The following is a 22,137-nucleotide window of genomic DNA, read 5'->3' as shown; positions in this document are numbered from 1 at the left end:
CATAGGCACAGCACCCCCCATAGGCACTGCACCACCCCTATAGGCCCAGCACACCCCCTATAGGCACAGCACCCCTCTAGGCACTGCAGCACCCCTGTAGGCACAGCACCTCCCCTACAGGCCCAGCACACCCCCTATAGGCCCAGCCCCCTATAGGCCCCCCCCCCCACAGGCACCCCCCATAGGGGTCTCCCAGCGCTGGCGCCACCCGGGCGGAGCCGCCCCCTGCGGAGCGCGGGGGCGAGCGGAAAAGGGGGCGGGGCTTAGCGGCAGGGGGCGGGGCCTGCTGCGGGCGGTGGGCGGGGCGAACGGGGAAGGGGGCGGGGCGAACGGGCGGGGGGCGGGGCTACGCGGAGCCGCCGCACGCGAGCCCGGAGGGGCCGGGGCTGCCGCAGCGCCCGTCCCGCACCCACCGCCCTCGGCCCGCGCCCGCCGGCCCCGCACCCGCCGGCCCCGCGCCCCCCCGCCCCCGGTAAGTGCCCTCCCGCCCGAGTTTCTCCCCGGTGCCCCCGGTGCCGCAGCGGCTGTGCGGGACGGCTGCGGTGCGGGGCGGGGGTCGGGGCCGGGCTGGCCGCACGGTGGGGGTGGGGGTGGGGGGGCGGCGGGACCACCCCGGGGGCACGGAGGAGGCTGGGAGCTGCCCGGTGCCCGGGGCTGCCCTTGGGGTGCTGCGCGCCCGGCTGTGCCGCTTGGGGGGGGATGGATGGAGGGACCCCCCCCCGGGGTGCGGGAACATCCCTGGGGATGCGGGAACCACCCCCGGGGATGAGGGACCCCCCCCCGGGATGCGAGACCCTCCCCCGGGATGCGGGATCCCCACCCGGGGATGCGGGACCCCCCCCCGGGATGCGAGACCCCCCCCCGGGATGCGGGATCCCCACCCGGGGATGCGGGACCTCCCCGCCCTCGGGATGCGGGACCCCTTCCCGGGCACGCGGGACCCTTCCCGGGATGCGGGACGCCCCCCCTCGGGATGCGGGACCCCCAGCTGGGACGCGGACCCCCCCTCCCCCGGCATGCGGGACCCGCACCCGGGATGCGGGACACCCCCCGGAGGTGCGGGACCCCCCCCGCGTTTCGGTGCCGCGGCGCTGGGTCGGGGTGCCCCCGGGACGCCGAGGGGCCGCCCGCGATGCCCCAGCCCCGCGTCCCCGCGGGTGCCCTCGGGGGTCCCGCTCCCGGTCCCGCTCCCGGAGCCGCCCCGGGGGCTGCAGCCGCGGTGCGGTGCTGGGCCGGCCGCTCCGGGGGGGGCTCTGCACCGCGTCCTGGCCCACAGCCAGCACCAGCGGGTCCCTTCCCGGGGCTGCAGCAGCCTCCGGGCATCTCCTGCGCTCCCCCGCACCGGTGGGGTGCAGCGGTGCCGGGGCACCAGCTCCGGGGTAACCGGACCGAGCCTTTGCGCCCGCGTCCTGCCCCCGGTGCCCCCCCTGCAGCCTACTTTCAGAGGGCCGGGCGCGATCCCAAAAGAGCTCTGCCAATTGCGCAGGGGAAAGGCAGTTTTGCAAGGTGACTGTGGCGCGGGGGACGCGCCTGTGTCACGCGTCGCCTCGTGGTCCTCAGCCGTGCCCCGGGGCTTTGGCACCGCTGCGGGTCCCCCTCTGCGCTGCATGCAGCGTGGTGCAGCGCTGGCCTGGCCTCTGGGTGAGCTGGGCAGGTGCTGCTGCGGGATGTCACCCGCTGCGGGATGTCACCCTCTCCGGGATGTCACCCTCTCCGGGATGTCACCCGCGCTGGGATGTCACCCGCTCTGGGATGCCACCCTCTGCAGGGTGCCACCCGCTGCAGGGCGGCCGCAGGGCGCTGCCGGGCTCCCCCCTGCCCCTCTGCAGCAGCCAAACTTCAGTCCTCGCGCGAGGGCTCTGGCTGCTCGTGCGCCCAGGTGCTGCTGCAGATATTTCACTCCTGTGCACGCTGCACGGCGGCGCGGCGACCGGCAGGCGTCGTCTCCTGCCTGCTGCATTATTCCTCGCTAGCGCAGCGCCTCGGCCGCGCTGCCGTGGGCTGCTGGGGCCCTGGGGCCCCCTCAGGGTGGCCGGGGTCCTCGCCTCGGCGGCACGTCGGTGCTTGTGGCCGGAGGGTGTTGGAGGGAAGCAGAGTGGCTCGCTGGGTTGCGGTGCTGGGGGAGCGTGGGGCGCTGAGAGAGGTGATGCACCCAAGGTCATTGAGCCCGGCAGTGGCAGCGGGACATCGCCCGTGGTGCTCAGGAAAAGCACGATCCCATAAAACCCCCGAAACCCCCTGGGAGCCGCGCGCTGTCCCCTCCTCACAAGCGGCGAAGCACAGGAGCGGGGCTGACCTTGCCCCACCACGGCCCCTGGGGCAAGCGTTGGGGTCCCCTCGTGGGGAGCTCCAAGCCCCCAGCTCCCGCGGGGCAGGGACGGGTCCCTCGGTGCCCAGCAGCGGCGAGCTGGTGTCTGCTGCGCTGCATCTCCTGGGGCAGCCCTGGCTCTGCGCCCCTCTGCCCCGCGGCGCCCGGCACCGCGCAGAGCCACGGCACGAGGAGGAACGTAAAAATACCGAGGGCCGCCAGCCCGCTGCTGGGAGTGGCTCCCCCGCTAACGGAGCCCTGCGGGACGGTCACCGAGGGCCACCGGAGCGCGGCGGGCTCCTGCCCACCCCAGCAGGGTGGGAGCGGGCGCTCCGCGGGCTGGCGGTGCTGCTGGCAAGGGCCCAGCCCCGGGAGCCTGATGACTGCAGCTCCTAATTATTACTCGAGTTTCTCCTTCTCCTGGCTGCGCAGGGAAGCTGCGAGCCGGGAGGCGGGATGTCCTCGAGCAGGATCAGTGCCCAAAGCAAATAGACGGAGCCGAGTGCCTGCTGTTTTTCAACTCTTCAGGTTTTTTTTTGCTGTCCCTAATGCCGGCAGTGGAGCGCGGTGCTGCCCGCTGTGCGCGGTGATGCTGCGCCTTGTCCCCGTGCCCAGAGCCGCTGGCCGGCGCTCGGTGGAGTCTGGCCAAGTGCTTTTGCCCTTGGCTGCCGATGGATTTGCCCGCCCGGGTGAAAACCCTGCTGTTCCCTGGCTCGCCCCAGGCTGGGGCTGCGGCTGCCCTGGGCTCAGCTCCCGCAGGAGCTGGCGTTCCCCTAAGTGCTCTTTGATTATTAGCCCTAATAATTGTGTTATCGCATCGACTGAAATGTTTCAGATGCCAAAGCTAATTTTGCTCTTCATGCCTTCCTTCATCCGTAATGGGATTTTGATAACATCGCACGTCCAGAAGTATTGGATAAACTCAGCATAATTCCTCATTTATTAATTAAACCATAAATTAGGCAGCATGCGGCTGGAATCTGAGATGCCCTACACTGGCGTAATCCGACAGCCTGGGGACGGCGCTGGCCCCGTGCCTGAGCTCCCCCATCCCAGCTCCCGGGGGCACGGGATCTGAATCCCACCCGAGCCGACTGCTCCGTGTCGGTGCCTGGAGGGGGAACCCCTGGGCATCACCGCCACTGGGGTCTGGCTGCGGGGTCCTGGTGGGGCTGGCAGAGACCCCATTCCCCCGGGGTGGCTCTGCCGGCACTGCGGGACGTGCCCCTGCTGCAGCCCCTGTGCTGGGCTTGCTCGGAGGGAGCGGAGCAGCGCCAAGGGTGCTGTGCTGGGCTGTGTCGGATTGCTGCGGTCTGCCCCCGAAGCCTGCGTGTGCTTGGCCGTCTGCTCTGCGCCAAACCCGTCCCTGCTGACTGCAGGCGGTTCAGCATCTGCAGCCTTGCGTGGAGGGGGCTCCTGGTGCCTTTGGGGTGTTCTGCACCTGGTGCGTCTTAAGAAAAGCTCGAGTGCTTTGCTTAAAGGCATAACTCGAGGTGTTCCTCGCTCCTCTGCTCTTCGTGGTCCTGTAAGGGCGCAGCAGAGAAGGGCTCTGGGCTGGTGCATCGCTAAAAGGAGGCAGGAGGAAGCCTGGGTGCCGGTGGCAGGAGGTGCAGGAAGGCGCTGGGGCGGTCCCGGTGCTGGGCTGGGGCAGATGGAGGCGGTTGGGGAGGTTGTCCTGCTGCTGGGGGCCGGGGGGGGCTGCTCCGGGGCCTCTCTGGAGCCGTGGGGCAGGGGGGGTGCCTGCAGGGGTGGCCGCAGGGTGCTGGGCTTTTTTGGGGCTGCAGAGCCTGGTCCAGCTACGGCGGTGTCTGCTGAGGTCGAGATGTGGTCATGGAGTGGGGGGGGCGCAGGTGTCCCCCTGTGGGACACGGGGTGTCCCTGGGGACCCGGCCTTGACCCAGGGCTGCTGGGGCAGGGCACCCCCCAGGTGGCCCAGTCCTCATGCCGCTGCTCCCATCGGCCTCGAGCGGACAATTCCGGGGGGGGAAATAGGATTTCAACGCTGTGCACGGAATCGCAAGCGCACGGCTGCCCTGCGGGGCTCTGCTCCGTCCCCAGGGGCTCTCCGGGGCTTTCTGGAGCCCGGGGAGAGCTGCGCTGGTGCCTGGTGTGAGCCCGCTGCTTCCCCCACATGAAAACCTGCCCCGCTGCGGGCAGCCCGACCCAGCCGCTGCCCCGTGCCGCAACCAGCTCTGCGGTGCGGCCGTGCCAGGCGCAGCTGCTGGTTCGTGCTGCTGGAGAGCCTGGAGCAGTGCTGGGGGCGAGCGGGTGCTGGACACCGGGAGCTGGGGATCCCAGGGGAATATCCTCTGCTGGGATGTGCAGTCGTGAGCCCTAAAGCACGTGGCACGGTTCTTGTTCCCCAAATAACCCCGGGCATCGCAGGGATGCAGGTCTGGGTAGGGAGAAGAGGACCTGGGGGCCATGCTTTATGGGGCCGTGCTTTATGGGGCTGTGCTGGCTGCCCAGAGCCTCCTGGCTGTCCCGGTGGCTTTTGTCCATCTGCACAACAGGTTTTATCTGGGGGATTTCCTGGTGTCCTGGCCTTGGAGGTGCTTTGTGCTGCGATTACATCCCTGTGGGCTTGCACAGGGCTGCAGTGCTGTGTCCCCACCGATGCTGTCATCGTCACCTCTCTGCCCCCACCCCACGGGGGCCGCAAATGGTGCCAGGACAGGTGGCACAGGGACACGGGGCCGTGCTCTGCCTCGGTGGCTCCCTGCAGCATGGAGCGTTGCTCCTGCACCCGTGGGAGCAGGCGGCTCCTGAGGACTGGTGGCTGGGGCCTCGTCCAGGATGGGAGCCGCTTCTCCGGGCGTCCAGCACTGGCATTTTGCACCCTCGTGCTTGGCTGGGCACTAACGGGGATTTTCCACATGTCCCCCGTGTCCTCGCACCCTTCTCGGGCTCATTTGGAGCGGGAGCACCGAGGGGCAGGGGCTGCAGGCGGGTGCCAGCACGCTCCTTCTCTCCACGAAAACCGATGCGGCTCGTCTGCGCGCTCTCCCGGATCAGCTCCTGGCTCTGCCCCAGGAGCATCCTGCCTTTTCTTCCTATCGATCAAGAGACGCCGCAGCTCCTCGGGGCCGCCACTGCCACGGCGCGTGGGGCACGGCGGGGAGCTGATGCCGACCCGGCTGCGCAGGATGCGGCCACGCGGCACCTTCACGGTGCCAACCCCAACCCGGAGCTGGGTGGTTCGAGTCGCTCAGCCCCATCGCCTTCTGGTGCCCTATTTAGCGCAGCCACCGCAGCACTGGCACGGGGAGCGGGCTGGGCACCAGCAGCGCCCGTCCCCTGGTTTTGGAAGGATTTTTTTGCGATCCGCAGCGTTGCAGGCTGCAGGAGGGGGCGTCGCGCTGGGGCTCGGTGCCTGCGGCTGGGATGCTCGGGGGCCTCGTGGATGGCGACGTCCCCAGGGCTCGGGGACCCCGCTGTCTGCAGCAGCCTTTGTGCAGGGGCTGCAGGCACCACGGCGCCGTACGGCCCACGCCAAAACCTCTCCGTGGCACGGGGATGTGTTCGTGCCACCACGCCAGGAGGGCTGCTCCCGGTGTCCCCGGGGACCTCGGTCCTTGCAGGTGCCTTGGAACGCTCTCTCCTTTCCTTCCCAGCTAATTAGCGATGAATCTTCCTTCCGTGGGGTCTCCAAAGCGCCGCAGTAGCACTGATGAGAGCGGAGCGCTTTAGGGGGGAGCGGGGGAAGGCGCTCGCTGCCCGTTCGCTGATCGTGCTAACGGCTGCTGCAGCGCGGCCGCCTGCTCCCCGGGGAGCCCCGGCACCAGCCCACGCTCCAGCCGGGCCGGCTCCTTCTGCTGCAGCCCCGTGCTGGGCGCGGGGGTGGGGATGGGGACATTTAGGGCCTGGCCCCTGCTTCCTGCAGGGAAAATGGGCCTGGGGAGAGCAGCACCCGTGGGCAGCACCATGGAGCCCCCGGCCGCAGGGCCTCTCTGCTGAACCCCGCAGACGCCGCTCGCTTTTACTCCCCCGCTTATTTTTGCTTGCTTCTTCCCCCATTTCCCCTCGTTGCTGTCCTGATTTTGGAGTCACGGGACAATCCCTGAGCTGCCGGGCTCGGCACCCCGATGCCCGTGCACGGACGTGTCCCCAGCGTGCGCGCGGGGCTGGGGGAGCAGCAGTGACGGCGAGGAGCTCGCTCGGTCCCCTGGGCTGGGGGGAGGCTGCCGGGGGGGGGGGGCTCGTCCCGCAAAACGCCCCCAGCCCCTTCCCCGCTTGTCGAGGAGCTGAGCGGGGGGCGCGGGATGCGCTCGCCCCCTCCCCAGCTCCTCGCGCCCGGCCCTTTGCATACGTTGACCTTCAGCTGCTCCGACCGCGCATGCCGGGACGGAGGGAGCTGCAGCAGCGCCCGGCAGCAGCAGGAGCCGTTTGTTTTGGCCTGGGAACATCCTGAGCCATTAATCTGGTACCCAAATGATGGATGAAGGCTACCTTTAAGACTGTGTTTAACTGCTACACATCTCGGGGTTTCGCTTTAAGTAATGTAGCCGCTGTGACAGTGGAGCAGGCCCCTTGGAAAAGCAGCAGCCACTCTGGCGGCAGGTGTTTGCAGGATCCCCCCTGGGAGCAGCGGGTCCTGGCCCCGCGGCAGTGGTTTTGGGACTGTTCCAGGGCCCTGCCCTGGTTTGTGGTGTGCCCGGGTCCCCAGCACCGCCAGCTGGGGTGCTGGGAGGAGCTGGGTGCCGGCTGGTGGTGAGAGCAGCGCTGCTGAGCGTGGTGGGGCAGGGGTGCGGGTGTGAGCCCTGCTCTCCATCAGAGCCCGGGCGCAGGACAGTGTGACCGCTGTCCCTGCTCTGACCCTGCTCTGTCCGGTGCTTGGGTGCTGAGGGTGCCTGGAGCTGCCCTCGGCTGCATTTGCCTGGAAATCCTGCTCCCGACAGCAGCACAGGAGGGCAGCTCTGTGCCAGCACGGCCTCGGTGCGGCTCTGCGCCGGGAGGATGCTCCTGGGGTGCGACGGCTCAGCCCCACTCCTGGCATCCCTCACTGCTCGTGCCGTGCCTCGGTTTCCCTCTCTGGGGACGTCATCCCTGCTGCTCGAGGGGCTGCAGACCCCCCTCGGGGGCTGGCCAGCGGCACCTGTGCATGCTTGGCTGGGGGGGAACGCACTGCTCCTCGCCCAGCGCCTCTTGCAACGTGCGATACCTGGGGCAGCCCTGCGTCCCCTGCTCCTCGTGCTGCTGCCGCTCCTGGCATCCCGCTCACTGCCACCTTCCCGGGCTGTGCGTGCTGGGGGGCTTGGGACCACCCCTGGCCGTTCACAGCAGCGATCGGGAGTGGGGATCCCCGAGCCGCAGGAGCCCCGCAGCTGCTACCACTGATTTAGGGGGGCGTTGGGCCGGGCTTGCTGCGTGGGCTGGGTCCTGCAGCACCCGCATCCCCCAGTGGCTCGGGGCTGGCACGGGGCCCTGCGGGTTTTGGTGTCTGCTCCCCGACCTGGTGTTCGTGGGGGCTGTCGGGGAGTCCCCAGGGAGCGTAAACACCGAGCTCAGTGGGCTCCCAGCCTCCGGCTCTGGCTTTGCCATCCCACAACGTGCAGGATAGCTCCCGGCACGTGATGGCTGCAGCCCTTCGTTACCTAACGAGCTCCCGCCTCGTTCAGGGCTCCTCGGGACAAGCCGGAGCTGCTGGGTGCCAGCACAGCTCCTGCTCCCCGCGCTGGGAGGGCTGGGGGCCGGCTGCCCCCGTGCCCGCGGTGTCCGAAACCAGCCCGAGTGCGACAAATCGCGGCGCCACGCTCCCGCAGCCGCCTACCGAAGCATGCCGGCGCTAATTGCTGCCTCAGATTCATTCATCTTGATTAGCTGCTGCTTTCTGCCCTTCTCCACGCCGTGGAGGAGCTGGGAGGAGGGGGCTGGCAGCGGGGGTCTCCTCCGGGCTGGCAGGGAGAGATTTTGGCCGCCCTCGCCCTGCTCCCCCTGCACCGCTCCTGCCCAGCAGCGGCTGCGCCCGTCTGCCTGCATGGGGCTGCCCCGACACAGGAGGGTCCCCGAAATCCCCTTCCCCGTTGTGCCATGGGGAGTGCTGACCTGGACTGGCTGCCTTGGTGGCCGGGGACATGCCGAGGTCAGGCCGGGTCCCCCCGCGTGTCCCCAAATGGCTCCCCGGGGCCGGTCCCTGTGCCACGTCGCAGCTGGCGCGGGCAGCCCAGGGCTCAGCGGCCGTGCCGGGGTGCAGCCGTTGGTGCTGGGAGGGGGTCCTGAGCACGTAGGGGGACAATCGCGGTGCTTAATTGCTTTTATAAAAAATACAGGAGTACGAACCACGTGGCCTCGGTTGCTGTTTCCACCTCTTCATCCAGCAGCTCGGCTGGCCCCGCAGGGGGGGATTTCCCAGGGGCGCAGCCCTCCCTGCTCATCTGCGCACCTCGCTTCGCCCTGCACGGGCAGGATTGTGACCGAACCCCCCCCAACCCCAGACATTTCGTGCTGGGCTGGCTGCTGCCTGCACCCCCCTCTCCCCGTCCAGCTTCCATCCATCCCCTCCCCAGCCATCGTCCCCCCCTTCGGGGCGATGAGAGCCCCCGGGGCTGCTGGCGCCGCTCCCAGCTGGTGTCCGTTACCGGCGGCGTAACCCACGTTTGGGCGCAAGGATGAGTGGAAATGGGTGTTTGTGGGATGCACGAGGGCCTGGTTGTCCCCTGCCTGCCCAGGGGCAGGGGACAGGACAAGGGAGCCACCTCCACCCCCCCACACACACACCAGATGCCACCTCATTATTCTAAAGGGAGGAAAATTATGTGTATATATATATATATATATAAAAGACTTCCAAAAGAAAGAAAAAAAACCACCACAAACCCAAGCCCTGCAGCGCTGCATTGCAGTGGCTTCCCCCCGCTGGCACCTGCACTGCAGGGCGGTGGCGAGGGGACGCGCCCGGGGACACCGCGGGGCGGTGGCAGGGGGGGACCCGGGGACACCTGGGGGTGGCTTTGGCTCACGCCTCAAACCCAAACCAAGGGGAAGCAAGGAGAAGGGCTGAAGCCTTAAAACCGGGGAGGTGCATTCGCGCTGGCCTTAGATTTCTTCGTGGGTGTTTCTACCAAAATTAGGCAGAAATTTTGGGGTGGAATACCAATTTTTCTGCTTTGCAGAGCTTGGGTTTTGCGAGTGTAAAAAGGTGATGCCGATTATTTTTAACCACTGAAAATGCTGAAAACTGTCGTCCCCTAGGGCCACAGGGTGTCCCCCCTCAGTGGGGCTCGAGGGGACAGAGGTGTCCTGGGGGGGCAGCACCACGAGCCTCCCCCAGCTCCCCCCCCGTGCCTCAGTTTCCCCCATTTTCAGCTCCACCAGCACTGGTGGGAGCCGAGCGGGGGCACCAGGGGCTGGGGCAGGGACAGCCCTTTGCACACCCTGGGGAGCAATTAGCAATGCTAATCAGTGACCCTGCTTGAATCCAGCCTCTGCAGTGAGTCCCGGGAAGCCGAAATAATCCCCAAAGCGGCATTTCCCCAGCCCAGCATCTTCACCTGCTTCTTCCTTAAATAAATAATAATTAGAGGCGTGAGGAGGGTTGGAAGAGCTTAAATAAAAATCCTGCCGCTGGCTGCCCTGTGCCGGTACCAGAGGGTAAAACTGGACAGAAAAGGCAAAAAAAAGCAAAAAGCCACCTCCGGGGAGCTGCTTGCTGCGCTCGCTCATTTTCGCTTTGCAGCGTCACGGGCCCGGGGCTCCGGTGCTGCCGGGAGGGTTTCCCTCGCTGCGCTATCGACATCTCCCGCAGTGACGTCTCCGCCAGCACACAGCAAATGCAACCGCGCGGGCACGCGAACAGCAGCAGTGCAGACGCACACGTGTGCAAGCTCATCCCCAGGCTGCCTGCACACGCAGATGTGAGCAGCTGCACACCCGGGCACAAAAGCACCTGCAGAGCCACAGGTGCCGCAGGCGTGCACAAGCACCTGCACCCCGACACAGCCGTGGGCAGACGTGTGCACAAGGTCATGTGCGTGCACGCACCTGTGAGGACTTGCACACACACCTCCTGCCTGTGCACGAACACCTTCACACATGCACACCCGCACACAAGTGCTCACAGTCCCCGTGCACCTGCACGCACTCACACATGCACATTGCACAAGCATTTGCACGTCACTCTGTGCACACACGTGTGGAGGCTGAAGCCGTGCCTTGTGCAGGCACCGGGCGGCCTCGCTGCGCCTGTTTCTTGGGGCAGGGGCTCAGGGTGGCTGCAGACCCCAGCGATGCCCGTAAGGCATTTTGCACCACAATGCAGGGCAGGCCGTTGGGCGAGCGCTGCAGAAACTCCTCCTCTCCTGCGTGCAGCTGGAACGTGGCCAAATTGCCAAATGCTCGCGCCCCTGCTCGCCCGGCTGCGTCTCCGCCGGCAGCTCTGCTTCCCTTGGCAAAGCCCAGCGCTGCGGCACGAAAACCCTCGAGGGGCTCAGCCAGACAGGCTGCGGGGCTGGGTGCTGCCTGGGGACAGCGTCCCGACCCCGTCCCCGTCCTTGTTCCCGTCCAGCACAAAGTGTGGGGCCGCTGGGTTCGTCCTGGGGCTGTGGGTTTGGGATGTGGGGTGCAGGGGCTGTGATGCGGAGGGACTGGGACCGCGCCGTCCAAGCATGGCTTCACCCCATAAAAAGGGGCATGGAGCCAACCCCCTGCCAGCAGCCCGTCTTGCAAGGATGCCCAGTGCCTCCCAGTGCCTCCCAGTGCTTCCCAGTGCCTCCCAAGCCTTGGGGACACTGTGGCAGCTGGTGGCTCCAGCACAGGGGCAGAGCTGATGGCAGCTCGTGGGGACAACGAGGCACTGAGCAAGTCCCCAGCTGATGGCAGAGGAGGTCGTGGGGCTGGGGCCCGGGGCAGCACCCAGAGGAAGTGAGGGGTTGGGGTGCACCCTGAGAGGGGATGGGGCCAGGGCAGGGGGTGGGGGATCCCTGCGTGACCCCACAGCGCCCATGAGCCGGATCAGTGGGACCTGTCCCTGTGTGTGCGCACGTGCTGGTGCGCTGCCATTTGCACGCGCGTGTGTGCACCCGTTCCATGCACGTGCTTGCACTAGCGTTTGCAGAAAAAACAGAGGAGGTTTGAAAGAACCTCCTGGAAGGTGCCAAGGTGTTGGTGGCTTGGGTGATCTCGTCCCACTGCCTTCGTGCCCCGTGTGACGAGGACACATCTCTGTCCCCACCGGGACGGCGCCGTGCTCGCAGCCTGCGCTGCGCCAGCGTGTGCGTGAATCCTGCACCGGCGGCAGGGGAGGACGTGAAAATGCAAAAAATGCCATTTTTGAGACCATTGCCCCCTCTGTGTCCTGGACAAGTTGCAGATTAATAACCCGGGGTTCGCTTATTTTGCTGTCTGCCTTTAACAAGATTTTGGGGCATCAGCTCTTTAGAAAGCTGGGGAAAGAAAGGAACTGATGAGTCCCATAATCGTTTCTCTGCAGGGCCTGGATATTGGGGTAGCAGCACTGAAATTGGGAATTTCTGGAGCAGACCCAGGCTCTGCCCGTGGGCTCACTTGGTGCGAGGGTCTGGGAGCAGCCGCTGGGAGCATCCCTGCTCGGAGCCTCCTCCTCCTCCTCCTGCTCAGCTCTCTTGCAGTTTGCTGCAGTGCCCCAGGGCTGCGGCATCGCCTGTGGGCTCGGCAGCGCTGCAGGACGGACGGACGGACGGACGGACGGACGGGCTGGAGGTGACTGACGGCTGCCGCCAGGGAAGGGCTGCGCGGCCCCGTTTCGTTACCTTGCTGACACAGTTTCTGCGATCTCCGTAACAGATGGGCAGAAACACGCTCATCAGCAGTTTGGGGAGAAAAGTCATCCTGCAGAGAGCCAGCAGCCGGTGCTGCGGCCGGGGGGCGCCTGGCTGAGCTCGGGACCCCCTCGGGGGGTGGGGGGAGGACTGCGTTTGCACCAAAATGACGCTACTGGAAGGGATGAAGGCTGAGCGAGAGCTGGTGGTCCCTGGTAGCTCCTGGTGCAGCCCCGAGCTCAGCCCAGCACTGGGAGGCTGCAGGCAGGGCTCCCTGCAGGCAGGGCTGGTGCCAGCCCCACTCGGCTCCCAGGGCTGGCGACCACCTCCCCGTGCAAGGCTGGGGTTTTATTCCCCCAGGAGGCATCAGCAGCCTGGAAACCTCAGCCCTGCCTTCGGTTTTTGTGGTTTTTCTGTAAAGTGTTCAGGTGGTGAAGCTGCGATCAGCAGTGACCTTGGTGCTGGCTGCAGCAGGGAGGGAGGTGATGAATTTGGGCTGTGTCAGTGTTTTTTTTGGGGGGGGCTGCCTTGGTGGTGGCCCCCAGTCAGGGCAGCAGGACGGGGAGGCAGCCGGATGACGTGGTGCTGGATTCAGCCGGGTGGCAGTGGGGGATGATGCCAGGCTGGGGCAGGAAAGCCCCCAGGTCTCTCTGGCCAACATTTTGAGGCAAGAACGCTCTGTTTCAGCTCCAGCTGCAAGGGGAGGAGGGGGCAGCAGCCAGCGCTGGGGCCAGTGCACCAGGCAAGGGGCTTCGGCAAGAAAATGGCACAGGAAAGGCCCCCCCTCGAGCTCACGTGCCCTCAGAAATCCCCCCCGGTTATCCGTGCTCCTGCTGGGCTCCTTGCTGGCGCCCTGGAAGCCCTCGTGCTCTCCTTCACCCCACCGGCACCGCTCTTCCCTTGGCTTTGATCTTTCCTTCGCAAGGTTACAACTGGCTCCGTGCTCTCTTTCCAGGGCCCTGCGTGCTCGGCAGTGGCTTTGTCCCCATCCGAGCACCCGGGGGCCCTTCAGGACCCACCCCGTCGGGTCCCCAGCTCGCAGCCTCAGCCCTCCTGGGGCTGCTGCTCCCCAGGGCCGCATCCTGCAGCTGGCCCGCTGGGTGGGATCCTCCTTTACGGGGGCACGTCGGCACTGGTGCTGGGTCCCGGCGGTGCTTGGTGCTGGGTCTGCTTTCAGGAGCGAGCGACACATCTGCAGGGCCATGGGCTGGGTGTCCCCGTCCTTGTGGGCTGCTCCGGCGCCTGCAGGGCTGGGGGTGCTGAGCCCCTTCCCAGCCCTGTCAGTGGGGCTGTGCCAGGCTCTGTGGGACCGAGGACTGGCGAGATGGGGTGTCTCGCCTTCACGTGCCGCCAGAGGCTCAGCTCTGAGCTCTCCGAGCTGTAACGTGGGCAGGGAGCAGCCCCCCACAGGCCCTGGCACGAAGCCACCAAGTCCCTCGTGGGGACCGGGGCGGGGACATCTCCATTGGGAAAGTGGGTGAAAAACGGAGATGCGTGGGGTGACCTAGCCCCGTTTGGGCTGGGAGCGCCTCCACAGCCCTGCTGGCTGGCCCCAGCACCACTGTGGCCCTGGGGGACGTTCATGGAGGCTTCGGAGGTGTCGAGGGCCAGGAGACACTGGGCTTCCGTGGCTTGTGAGGGGACCCCCGGGTCCAGACCCTCCTGTTTGTTGTAACCACTGGGCTCCACAGCCCTCACACAAAGGATGAAGCACGCCATCGTGGCCCTGCTGCAGCTGCAGGTGTCCCCAGTGCTGCTCAGGGACGCAGCTGGGGGCAGCAGGGCCCACCACGGCCACGCTGTGTTGCAGGTCCCCCGGACCCACCATGACGTTCAAGCAGGCGTCCATGATGGCCCCGGAGGCCGCGGCCACCACCGTGCCCATGGCCACCATGGAGAACTCCACCGAGGCCGCGGGGCCGGGCGAGAGCAAGGAGGACATGTTCGCCAAGCTGAGGGAGAAGTTCATGAACGAGCTCAACAAGATCCCCCGTGAGTAGCTGCCTCCTCCCCTGGGACCCCCTCCCCGGGACCCTGTGCGGCTCCGGCCCACCATGGGCTGACCACGGCCCCGCGCGTTCCCGCAGTGCCGCCCTGGGCCCTCATCGCCATCGCTGTGGTTGCCGGCCTCCTCATCCTCACCTGCTGCTTCTGCATCTGCAAGAAGTGCTGCTGCAAGAAGAAGAAGAACAAGAAGGAGAAGGGCAAAGGCATGAAGAACGCCATGAACATGAAGGACATGAAGTCGGGCAACCAGGTGACGGCCTTCAGGACGGCTCGGCCGCCTCCCGAGCAGTGCCCATAGCAGGGGGGGAGCCCAAGAACCCCACTGGTTTGGGGTCCCCCAAAAGCTCGGAAGGCTGGTGCTGATACCAGGGCACAGCCGGGACCATCTGGGGATGCCAGAAGGGAAGGGGGCTTTTTGGCACCAGCGGGTCTGGGGCCATCCTGACCGTTTCTGTGCCTCAGCCCAGGGCCATCTGGGAATGGCAGATTTTGGGCATCTGTTCCTACTGCCGAGACACGCGGGCACTGCAGGCATGCAGGCAGGGCTGGAGGGATGAGCAGCGATGCATCTGGGGGTCCACGGGTTGCAATTCCCAAATGCTAGGGGAGGGTTGGGGTCCCCAGGGGTTCAATGGGGCCATACGAGACCCCAGTTCCCTGCCTTGGCCTGGGTCCCTCCGCGATGCTGTCCGTAACGTCACTCTCTTCCCTCCTGGTGCTCTCGCCATCCTCCCTCTGTGCCGCCCTGACTCCGTGTTCCCTCTGTGTCCGGGGACATCCTCCATGGTAGGTGCCACCCCGAGCCTGCCTTCTGCACTGGCTGCGTCCAGGGTGGGACTGGGGAGCCACAGGCACAGCAGAGGGGTGCTGGGGGGCTGGGGCTGCCACACGATGGGCTGTGGTGTGGAGAAGCAGGGGAGAAGGCTGTGTTTGCCTTAGTTGTAGGAGAACTAGGTCCTCTCTCTCTCGTTAACATCACAATCCCTAGAAATGGCCCTGCTAACCCTCTGTAGTGCTCCCAAGCATGGGCTGGAGGCAGAGGATCCCCGCACCCATCTGTGGGGTGATTTGCACGCAGCCTCCTTTGGCTGGAGCCGGCCCCAAGTCGCAGCGCCCCGGGCAGCCCCCACCCCCTCATGCCTCCATCCCACCACGACCAGCCCCGAGCAGAGCTGGTGCCCCCCGGGTTGCCCTGCCGGTGCTTTCTGTCCCCATCCCCTTGTGATGCCCGAGGGTCGGGGTGCTGGAGGTGCCAGTGTGGGGATGGGGACGCGGGGCTGGGACCCCCCAGCTGAGCCGGGCACCTTGGCTGCCGCTGCAGGACCCCCAGGACGACGACGACGCGGAGACGGGGCTGACGGAAGGGGAAGGTGAAGAGGAGGAGAAGGAGCCGGAGAACCTGGGCAAGCTGCAGTTCTCGCTGGACTACGATTTCCAGGCGAACCAGGCGAGGAAGGGGCTGCGGAGCCACAGGGGTGGGGATTTGCCCAGGGAGGGCATTTGGAGAGGAGGAATCCCCCTGGTGGGGCCAGGTGGTGTGGGGGGGAGCTGGGTGCTGGAGAGGAGCCCGTGGAGCCGCCCGCAGCTGAAGCTGCCTCTGTCCCCTCCAGCTGACGGTGGGGATCCTCCAAGCTGCCGAACTGCCAGCCCTGGACATGGGCGGCACCTCGGACCCCTACGTCAAGGTGTTCCTGCTCCCCGACAAGAAGAAGAAGTACGAGACCAAGGTGCAGAAGAAGACGCTCAACCCTGCCTTCAACGAGACCTTCACCTTCAAGGTGAGCCACATCCCACCCCACCACGGGACCTCGCCTCCCGCTCCCATCCTTCCCCCAGCTGTGTCCTGGCCTCATGGTTTGGCCCTGCTAGAGCCCCTTGCCACCCGGTGGCCCTTTCCCCGCAGGTCCCCTACCAAGAACTGGGCGGGAAGACGCTGGTGATGGCCATCTACGACTTCGATCGCTTCTCCAAGCACGACATCATCGGCGAGGTGAAGGTGCCCATGAACACGGTGGACCTGGGGCAGCCCATCGAGGAGTGGCGGGACCTGCAGAGCGGTGAGAAGGAGGAGGTGAGAGGGGGGCCCTACAAGGTCGAGGTGTGGGGTGGCCCCGGCCGTGGGGTGCGCTCTGCTTCCCGGGCATCGCTGCGTGGCCCCACCTCGGTGCTGTGCGTGAGGGCTGGGCACCTCATGACCCCGTTCTTCCCCTGTGCAAAAGCCTTTTTGTAACAAAATATGAAGTTTATAAATATCTGGGTGCTGCGCTGGGACTCGCCTGTCCCGCACCCTGGTGATCAAACCCTCGTGTGTGAGGTGCCAGGTTGTGCCTTCACCGAATGCTGAGCGGGGTTTGGGGGGGACTGAAGCTGGGACCACGTCCCAGCACTGCGATACAGCGCACTGGGGAGGCTCTGATTATCTGCTCCCTGCCCCACTTGGCAGCCAGAGAAGCTCGGCGATATCTGCATCTCCCTGCGGTACGTGCCGACGGCCGGGAAGCTCACTGTCTGCATCCTGGAGGCCAAGAACCTGAAGAAGATGGACGTGGGGGGCCTCTCAGGTGAGCCGTGGTGCTGATCGGCCGGGCAGGGCCGGGGCAGCTCCTCCAGCACCCGGCACCTCCTGTGCCGGAGGCAGCCCGAGGCCTGGCTGGGGGTGAGGGGAGATGAGACCCCCCCCGTCCCTGACTTCTTGGGCTCGGTTCCTTGGGGTGTCCTGAGTGGTGAAATCACCCCTCTGCCATCCGCTCCTGGCCCTGCTCCTCCTTGCCCTGGGGGCAGGGACCTCGGTTGTTGGCACGTTTTGGAGCAGAAGAGGTTTCCCGATGCCACCCCAGGGCTGAGCTCTCTGCCCAGGCGTCCTCAGCCCTTCCTAGAGCTGCCTGAACCCGGACAGCAGCACCTCCATGGCTGGGGAGGTTCAGCTCCGTAGCTGCGGTGTCCTGCTGCAGACCGCGGGGTGACGGGCCAGCATCTGCAGGTCTCATTGCACCATCCCCAGCCCTCCTGCAAGGAGACCCACAGGAGGCAGAAGAGCTCTGTCCCTTCCCAGTGACTCCCGAAAATCCTGCCCAGCTTTGGAGTATTTTGGCTTTGGCCTCCAACCACGAGCCTGGGAGCACCTTTACCTGCGGAGGGCTCCTTACCCCTCGTGCTGGGCTGAGACCTGTCCCAGGGCCAGGCCGATGGTGTCCCTGGGCACTGCGATCCCCTGCTCCCCCTTTTCCCCCAGATCCCTACGTGAAGATCCACCTACTGCAGAACGGGAAGAGGTTGAAGAAGAAGAAGACCACAGTCAAGAAGAAGACCTTAAACCCCTACTTCAACGAGTCCTTCAGCTTTGAGATCCCCTTTGAGCAGATACAGGTTCGTACGCTGACATCCTCGGGGGCACGTGGGCAGGGTGGGGGTGCCAGCAGAGGTCTCACACTGTCCCAGGCCATGTTCCAGTGGCTCCTGATCAGCTCCTGGTGCAGCTGCCCATGAAACACATCTGGTCCCAACCTGAGCCCGGCCTGACGCTGAGGGTGACTGGTGCAGGGCAGGGCTGGGAGGCTGGGCAGCACCCATGGGAGGTGTAACCCCAAACCCATCTCATGGCAGGAATGGGGCTTTCCTCTGCTCCCGGCCCTGTAGTGCTCACCCCAGGCATGGCAGGGAGCCCTCAATGGTCCCAGGGGTGTCCTGGACCATCGGGAGGTGCCTTCTGCTCCTCCGTGTCCTGTCCCAGCCCCTTTGTGCAGCCCCATTGAACTCCACAGCCTGCAGCACTACAGCAGCCCTCGGTGCCTCGACGTGCCCAGGCGGCCACGTGAGGACAAGCTGGGCCCCACCACGGCCCCACAACCCTGGGCTCCTCGGGGAAGGAAATGGAGGAAGGAACGGGCACGGAGGGGACCCTGCCCCAAAACAGGCCACCAGTTTAGCCCTCTAAAGAAGGCTTCCTCCTCCAGAAAGTGCAGGTGGTCATCACGGTGCTGGACTATGACAAGCTGGGGAAGAATGAAGCCATCGGCAAGATATTCACGGGCTGCAACTCCACCGGCACGGAGCTGCGGCACTGGTCCGACATGCTGGCCAACCCCCGGCGGCCCATCGCCCAGTGGCACTCGCTGAAGCCAGAGGAAGAAGTAGATGCAGCTCTCGGGAAAAACAAATAGGAAGATCTGCTGGCCAGCGTGGCGTGGGCCTGTGGACAGTCAAAGCAACCCAGAGCTACTGATACCTCAGTTACGCAACCTTTGGTTTTGGTTCTGTTCTATTTTTTTGGTTCTGTTTTAAGCTGAAATACCCTTTGACGGCTGTGGAAGGGTTTCCAGACAGTCCCAATAGCTTCTAGGGGAAGAGGTTTAAGACGGATGGTTCTTTTCATTCTCCAGCATCGCTCCCTTCGGCCGCATGCCCCATCATCTCCACCCGCCATCCCTTCCCGGCGTGAAGCCACCGCCATGCCTGGGGCTCCCCGGGTGGCCCAGCACCAGCCCACGGCTTCGCTGCCTCCGTCCTTCCTGTGGGCCCACGTGGGAGCCGGCGAGCGTCTTTGTGTGGAGGTGACACCGGAGCCTCATAACGCAAGGTGACCAGGCTCACTGTGCTTGCTTGGGGCACGGACACCTGCGTGGGCACCAACACGGTGGAGAAGACCTTCTGCAGGAGGCCCGGGGGCATCCCCGCACCCGCTCTGCCTCCCCCCAGCCCTCCCAGTTGGGAAGGGTGAGAGACGTGGTTTTGGGCTGCCTGCGGCCGGCTCCAGGTTTGGCTTCTTCTGGGGAGAGGTTTGGGGGGGGCTCTTGTGCTGCAGAAGACGTTGTGGTGGGTGCTGAGCCCTTGGTGTGGTGGCCAGACCCCACGGGATGGGCGCAGGTAGCTGCAGACAGCTTTTTGTAGGGGCTGCAGCAGGGGCTGGGCGTGCAGCGGCAGCGCTGGGGGCACGCTCTGGTTGGGGCCACGGTGTGGACGGCTGCTGTCGTGTTACCAGAGGCTGAGTTAGGGAGCTCTGGGGTGGTTTGCACGCACCTCCTGTCATGCTTCGCACGGCTGTGTGCCTCCTGGAGACACTGGGTCGAAGTCTGGAGCTCTGGGTGCTTCCACGAGGCTGGGTTACATGGAGAGGTCCCCGATGCTGGGGGAGCAGGCACCCTAGAGCAGTGCCTGGTGCCATCCTCGAGGCCCCCGTGCGTCCCTGGGGCTGAGCCCTGCCGTGGGCACACCAGCACGGCCCTGGGGGAGCTCTGGGGAGCTCCAGCCCCACTGCTGCGTCCCACCATCAGCGGGGAGGGTGAGAGCCAGCCCAGGGCCAAGGAGGGGCTGCAGACCCCCCAGGCCCCACGGGCTGCTCTACCCCCGTCCCCGTCCCTCTCCCCTCGGGCAGTGTGAGCTGGAAAGCCAACACCATTCCCTGTGGCTGGGCAGCCCTGCCCAGTTCAGCCCAGTCTGTACTGGAGCACGGGGTGTCCCCGCGCCACCTCTGACTCCCCGGCAGCCTCGTGCTTGCTGCTCTGCTCGGCCTCCCTGGGCTCGGGCGGACCTTCACCTTCATCCGTGGCTGCTCCAGGCCAGCGCTGCCTTGTGCCTGCTGGTCCTCGAGGTCATGGGGCCGGTTGTGGTGGGGAGAAGGTCCCCAACAAGTGGAGCGAAGCAGCAAAGGGTGTTGCATGCTCAGCGAGGCAGAGAAAAAGAGCACAGCGGGGATGCCCCTGGCGTTGGGGATGCTGCCTGGGGGGGGGGTCTACACCTGGCCTGGGACCTTGGTGCAGAGCACCCTGAGCCTGGGGACGAAGTGCCAAAGCTGAGCTCACCCTGGTGCCATTGGATGCTTCGGCAGCCCCTGCTTCCCAAGGGATTTCCCACCCCAGGTGACGGCAGGGAGAAGATGGGAAACGGTGGCAGGGGATGGCCACTGCTCAGGGGGTTCAGGTTGGGCACAGGGACAAGCCCCTAACCCAGGAGGGACGTGCAGCCCTGGGACAGGTCCCCAGGTCTCCATCCTTGGTGGGGGTTCAGGTCAACAAGGTCCTGCGTGGATCGTGTAGCTGGAGGGAGAAGGAGACGCGGGGTGTTTTTAATGAACAGGAGCACTGGGCAGGTGGCGTGGGGCGGTGGGGGCGGCTGATGCCCCTCATCCGGGGACAGCGTCAGGGATCTCCCAAGCCTCAGAGTCTGGCTGGGCACCACGGGGTTGTTTGCCTTGTGTTTGTAAAGACGAAAGAATCAAGGAACTGGCAAGAGCACCGAAACCCTCCTGTGGGTGGGCACGGTCCCGGCGTCTTCCTTGGGAAGCGGGCGGAGGAGCGCACATGCCTGCGCACACACACACACACACACACATGTACACACACGTACACACACGTACACACGTACACACCATGGGCACACCCCCACACCCACCCCTGCGCCCCCCCCTACATGCACACAGCCCACCCGCACCCCCCCAAGCCCCGCCGCACCTCGCCTGCCGCCTGCAGGTTTCCATTCGGACTCTTTAAGCCTCGCGGGGGGGGGGGGCGGAAACTGTGACTTTAATACATGATTTATTTTTATTTTTAATTTTAATAAAAAAGGGGAAATCGACTGACACATTTAAAGCCATCTGAGCTGCCTCTGACCCCCCCCCTCCCCCTTTAGCTGTGTGTAGTTAACTGTATGGAGACATAGCTGTATATACCATGACCAGTGCATGCGCTGCAGCCACCTGTAACCAGCAGCATGCTCCCAGCCGAGCGCGGCGCTGCACGCTCTGCCCCGCGCCGCCGGCGCCGCCGTGCCCGACCAGCGAGGCGGAGGCGGCGACGAACCAAACTCATTTGCCTGAGTGCTCTCCACCACCCTGGTTATCCCCCCCTCACCCCCCTTCTAAAAATAATGAATTAAATCATGCAAAAGGAGAAAACACGCCAAGAAGCAAAGCATGCCAAGCCAGTCCAGCCAGCGGAGGGTGAGCCGTCACCGACGCAGCCGTGACTTCCATGTGTGTCTTGTTCCTGTGTCTCGTCGCGTTTATACCATGGCCGGGTAGCGGCAACATCGTGGCTTCGGCGTCCTGTGTCGCGTTGGTGCATCTCACCGTCAGAGCAACTTTAGAAGCCATATTAGACCACGGCGTGCCGGGGCCCCACGAGGATGGGCCCGCCGGTGAGCCGTGCCCCCCCTTTTCCCCCGTGTGTCCACGGCCCCCTCGTTTTGTGGGGCTCGGCGGCGGAGCCAGGGTGCCAGGACGAGCCGTGTCAGCCGCCGGCCTGGTGGCCACAGCTGTCGCACAGGGGCAGCGGCACCGGGGACTTCCCGCGGTGGCATTTCCGCAGCAGAAAGGTTGGGACAAGGCGGAGATCTGGTGGTGAAAGGGCTCTCGTGAGCAGCTGGGGGTCTCTGCTGCGTGATGGGGGCTGCCGGCCGCAAGGCACCGGCGCGTTCGCTGCTGGGAGAAGCTGCTCCGTCCTCTCCTCGCCTCCCCTGCGGTGCAAGCCCAGCCACGCCTGGGGACACCAGCTTCAGCCTCCCTGGGGGAAAGGGAGCGAGTCCACGCATCGAGCTCGGCTCTTCGCCCTTTCCCCCCAGCGCCGGGAGGAAAAAGCAGCACCTTTGGGAGTCTCAGGGTCTCGTGGCTTCCTGCAGCGAAGGAAGACCCCCAGCCCCTGGCCCCCGCGCCCGTCCTGGCCTCTGCAGCGCTCGGCTCCGGCAGGAAGCTGCTTTTAAAGCCCCTTCCTCTCGTGTGGACTCTGTCGTTTCCGTCTCTGATCGTTAAATGGTTATTTTGTAATGATATCTGTCTCCTTATTAAAGAAACGAGCTGAAAGGAGCCCCGCGTCCCTGCTGGTTTCGTTGCTGGGGGCTCGGGGCGGGGGCAGGCCCCATGGCCACGAGTGCAGGGACAAGGGAGGGACCAGGGGCGCGAGGGGTGCTCGGACATGGCAGGGGTGTCCCCGGGCCCCGGTGCCAGCCCCCGTCCCAGCCCCACGCTGGGCTGGATGGCGGCTGGGAGGGCGCCGGAGCTCCCCACCAAACTCCTCGCCCCCAGCGCCTCCCGTCCCCTCCCTACGGCACGTGCCGGCGACGAGCTCCTGCCCTGCCTCGCAGGGGCGCTGGGCACAC

General features: G+C 65.8%; 1 protein-coding gene across 1 annotated transcript; it reads left to right on the top strand.

The window, feature by feature from the left end:
• The first annotated feature begins 347 nt into the window (after positions 1-347).
• SYT2 (synaptotagmin 2) lies at positions 348-21,840 on the top strand. Its single transcript, XM_080569010.1, has 9 exons — positions 348-472; positions 13,853-14,034; positions 14,130-14,299; positions 15,380-15,496; positions 15,660-15,827; positions 15,953-16,120; positions 16,493-16,610; positions 17,282-17,415; positions 18,003-21,840. Exons 2-9 carry the CDS (start codon positions 13,869-13,871, stop codon positions 18,207-18,209), a joined length of 1,248 nt encoding a protein of 415 aa, XP_080425136.1. The 5' UTR covers positions 348-472; positions 13,853-13,868; the 3' UTR covers positions 18,210-21,840.
• The last annotated feature ends 297 nt before the right edge of the window (positions 21,841-22,137 follow it).

This window comes from Anser brachyrhynchus (assembly GCF_964034855.1).
Source record: "Anser brachyrhynchus genome assembly, chromosome: 27".
Taxonomy (NCBI): Eukaryota; Metazoa; Chordata; class Aves; order Anseriformes; family Anatidae; genus Anser; species Anser brachyrhynchus.
Note: the sequence above shows the minus strand (reverse complement) of the source record. Positions and strands in the feature narration are given on the sequence as shown.

Bases quoted from the DNA above. Each gene is read 5' to 3' on its own strand.
- SYT2 (XM_080569010.1), top strand. From the start codon at position 13,869: ATGACGTTCAAGCAGGCGTCCATGATGGCCCCGGAGGCCGCGGCCACC. The intron at 15,828-15,952 runs GTGAGCCACATC...CTTTCCCCGCAG, and splicing joins ACGAGACCTTCACCTTCAAG to GTCCCCTACCAAGAACTGGG. The intron at 16,611-17,281 runs GTGAGCCGTGGT...CTTTTCCCCCAG, and splicing joins GGACGTGGGGGGCCTCTCAG to ATCCCTACGTGAAGATCCAC.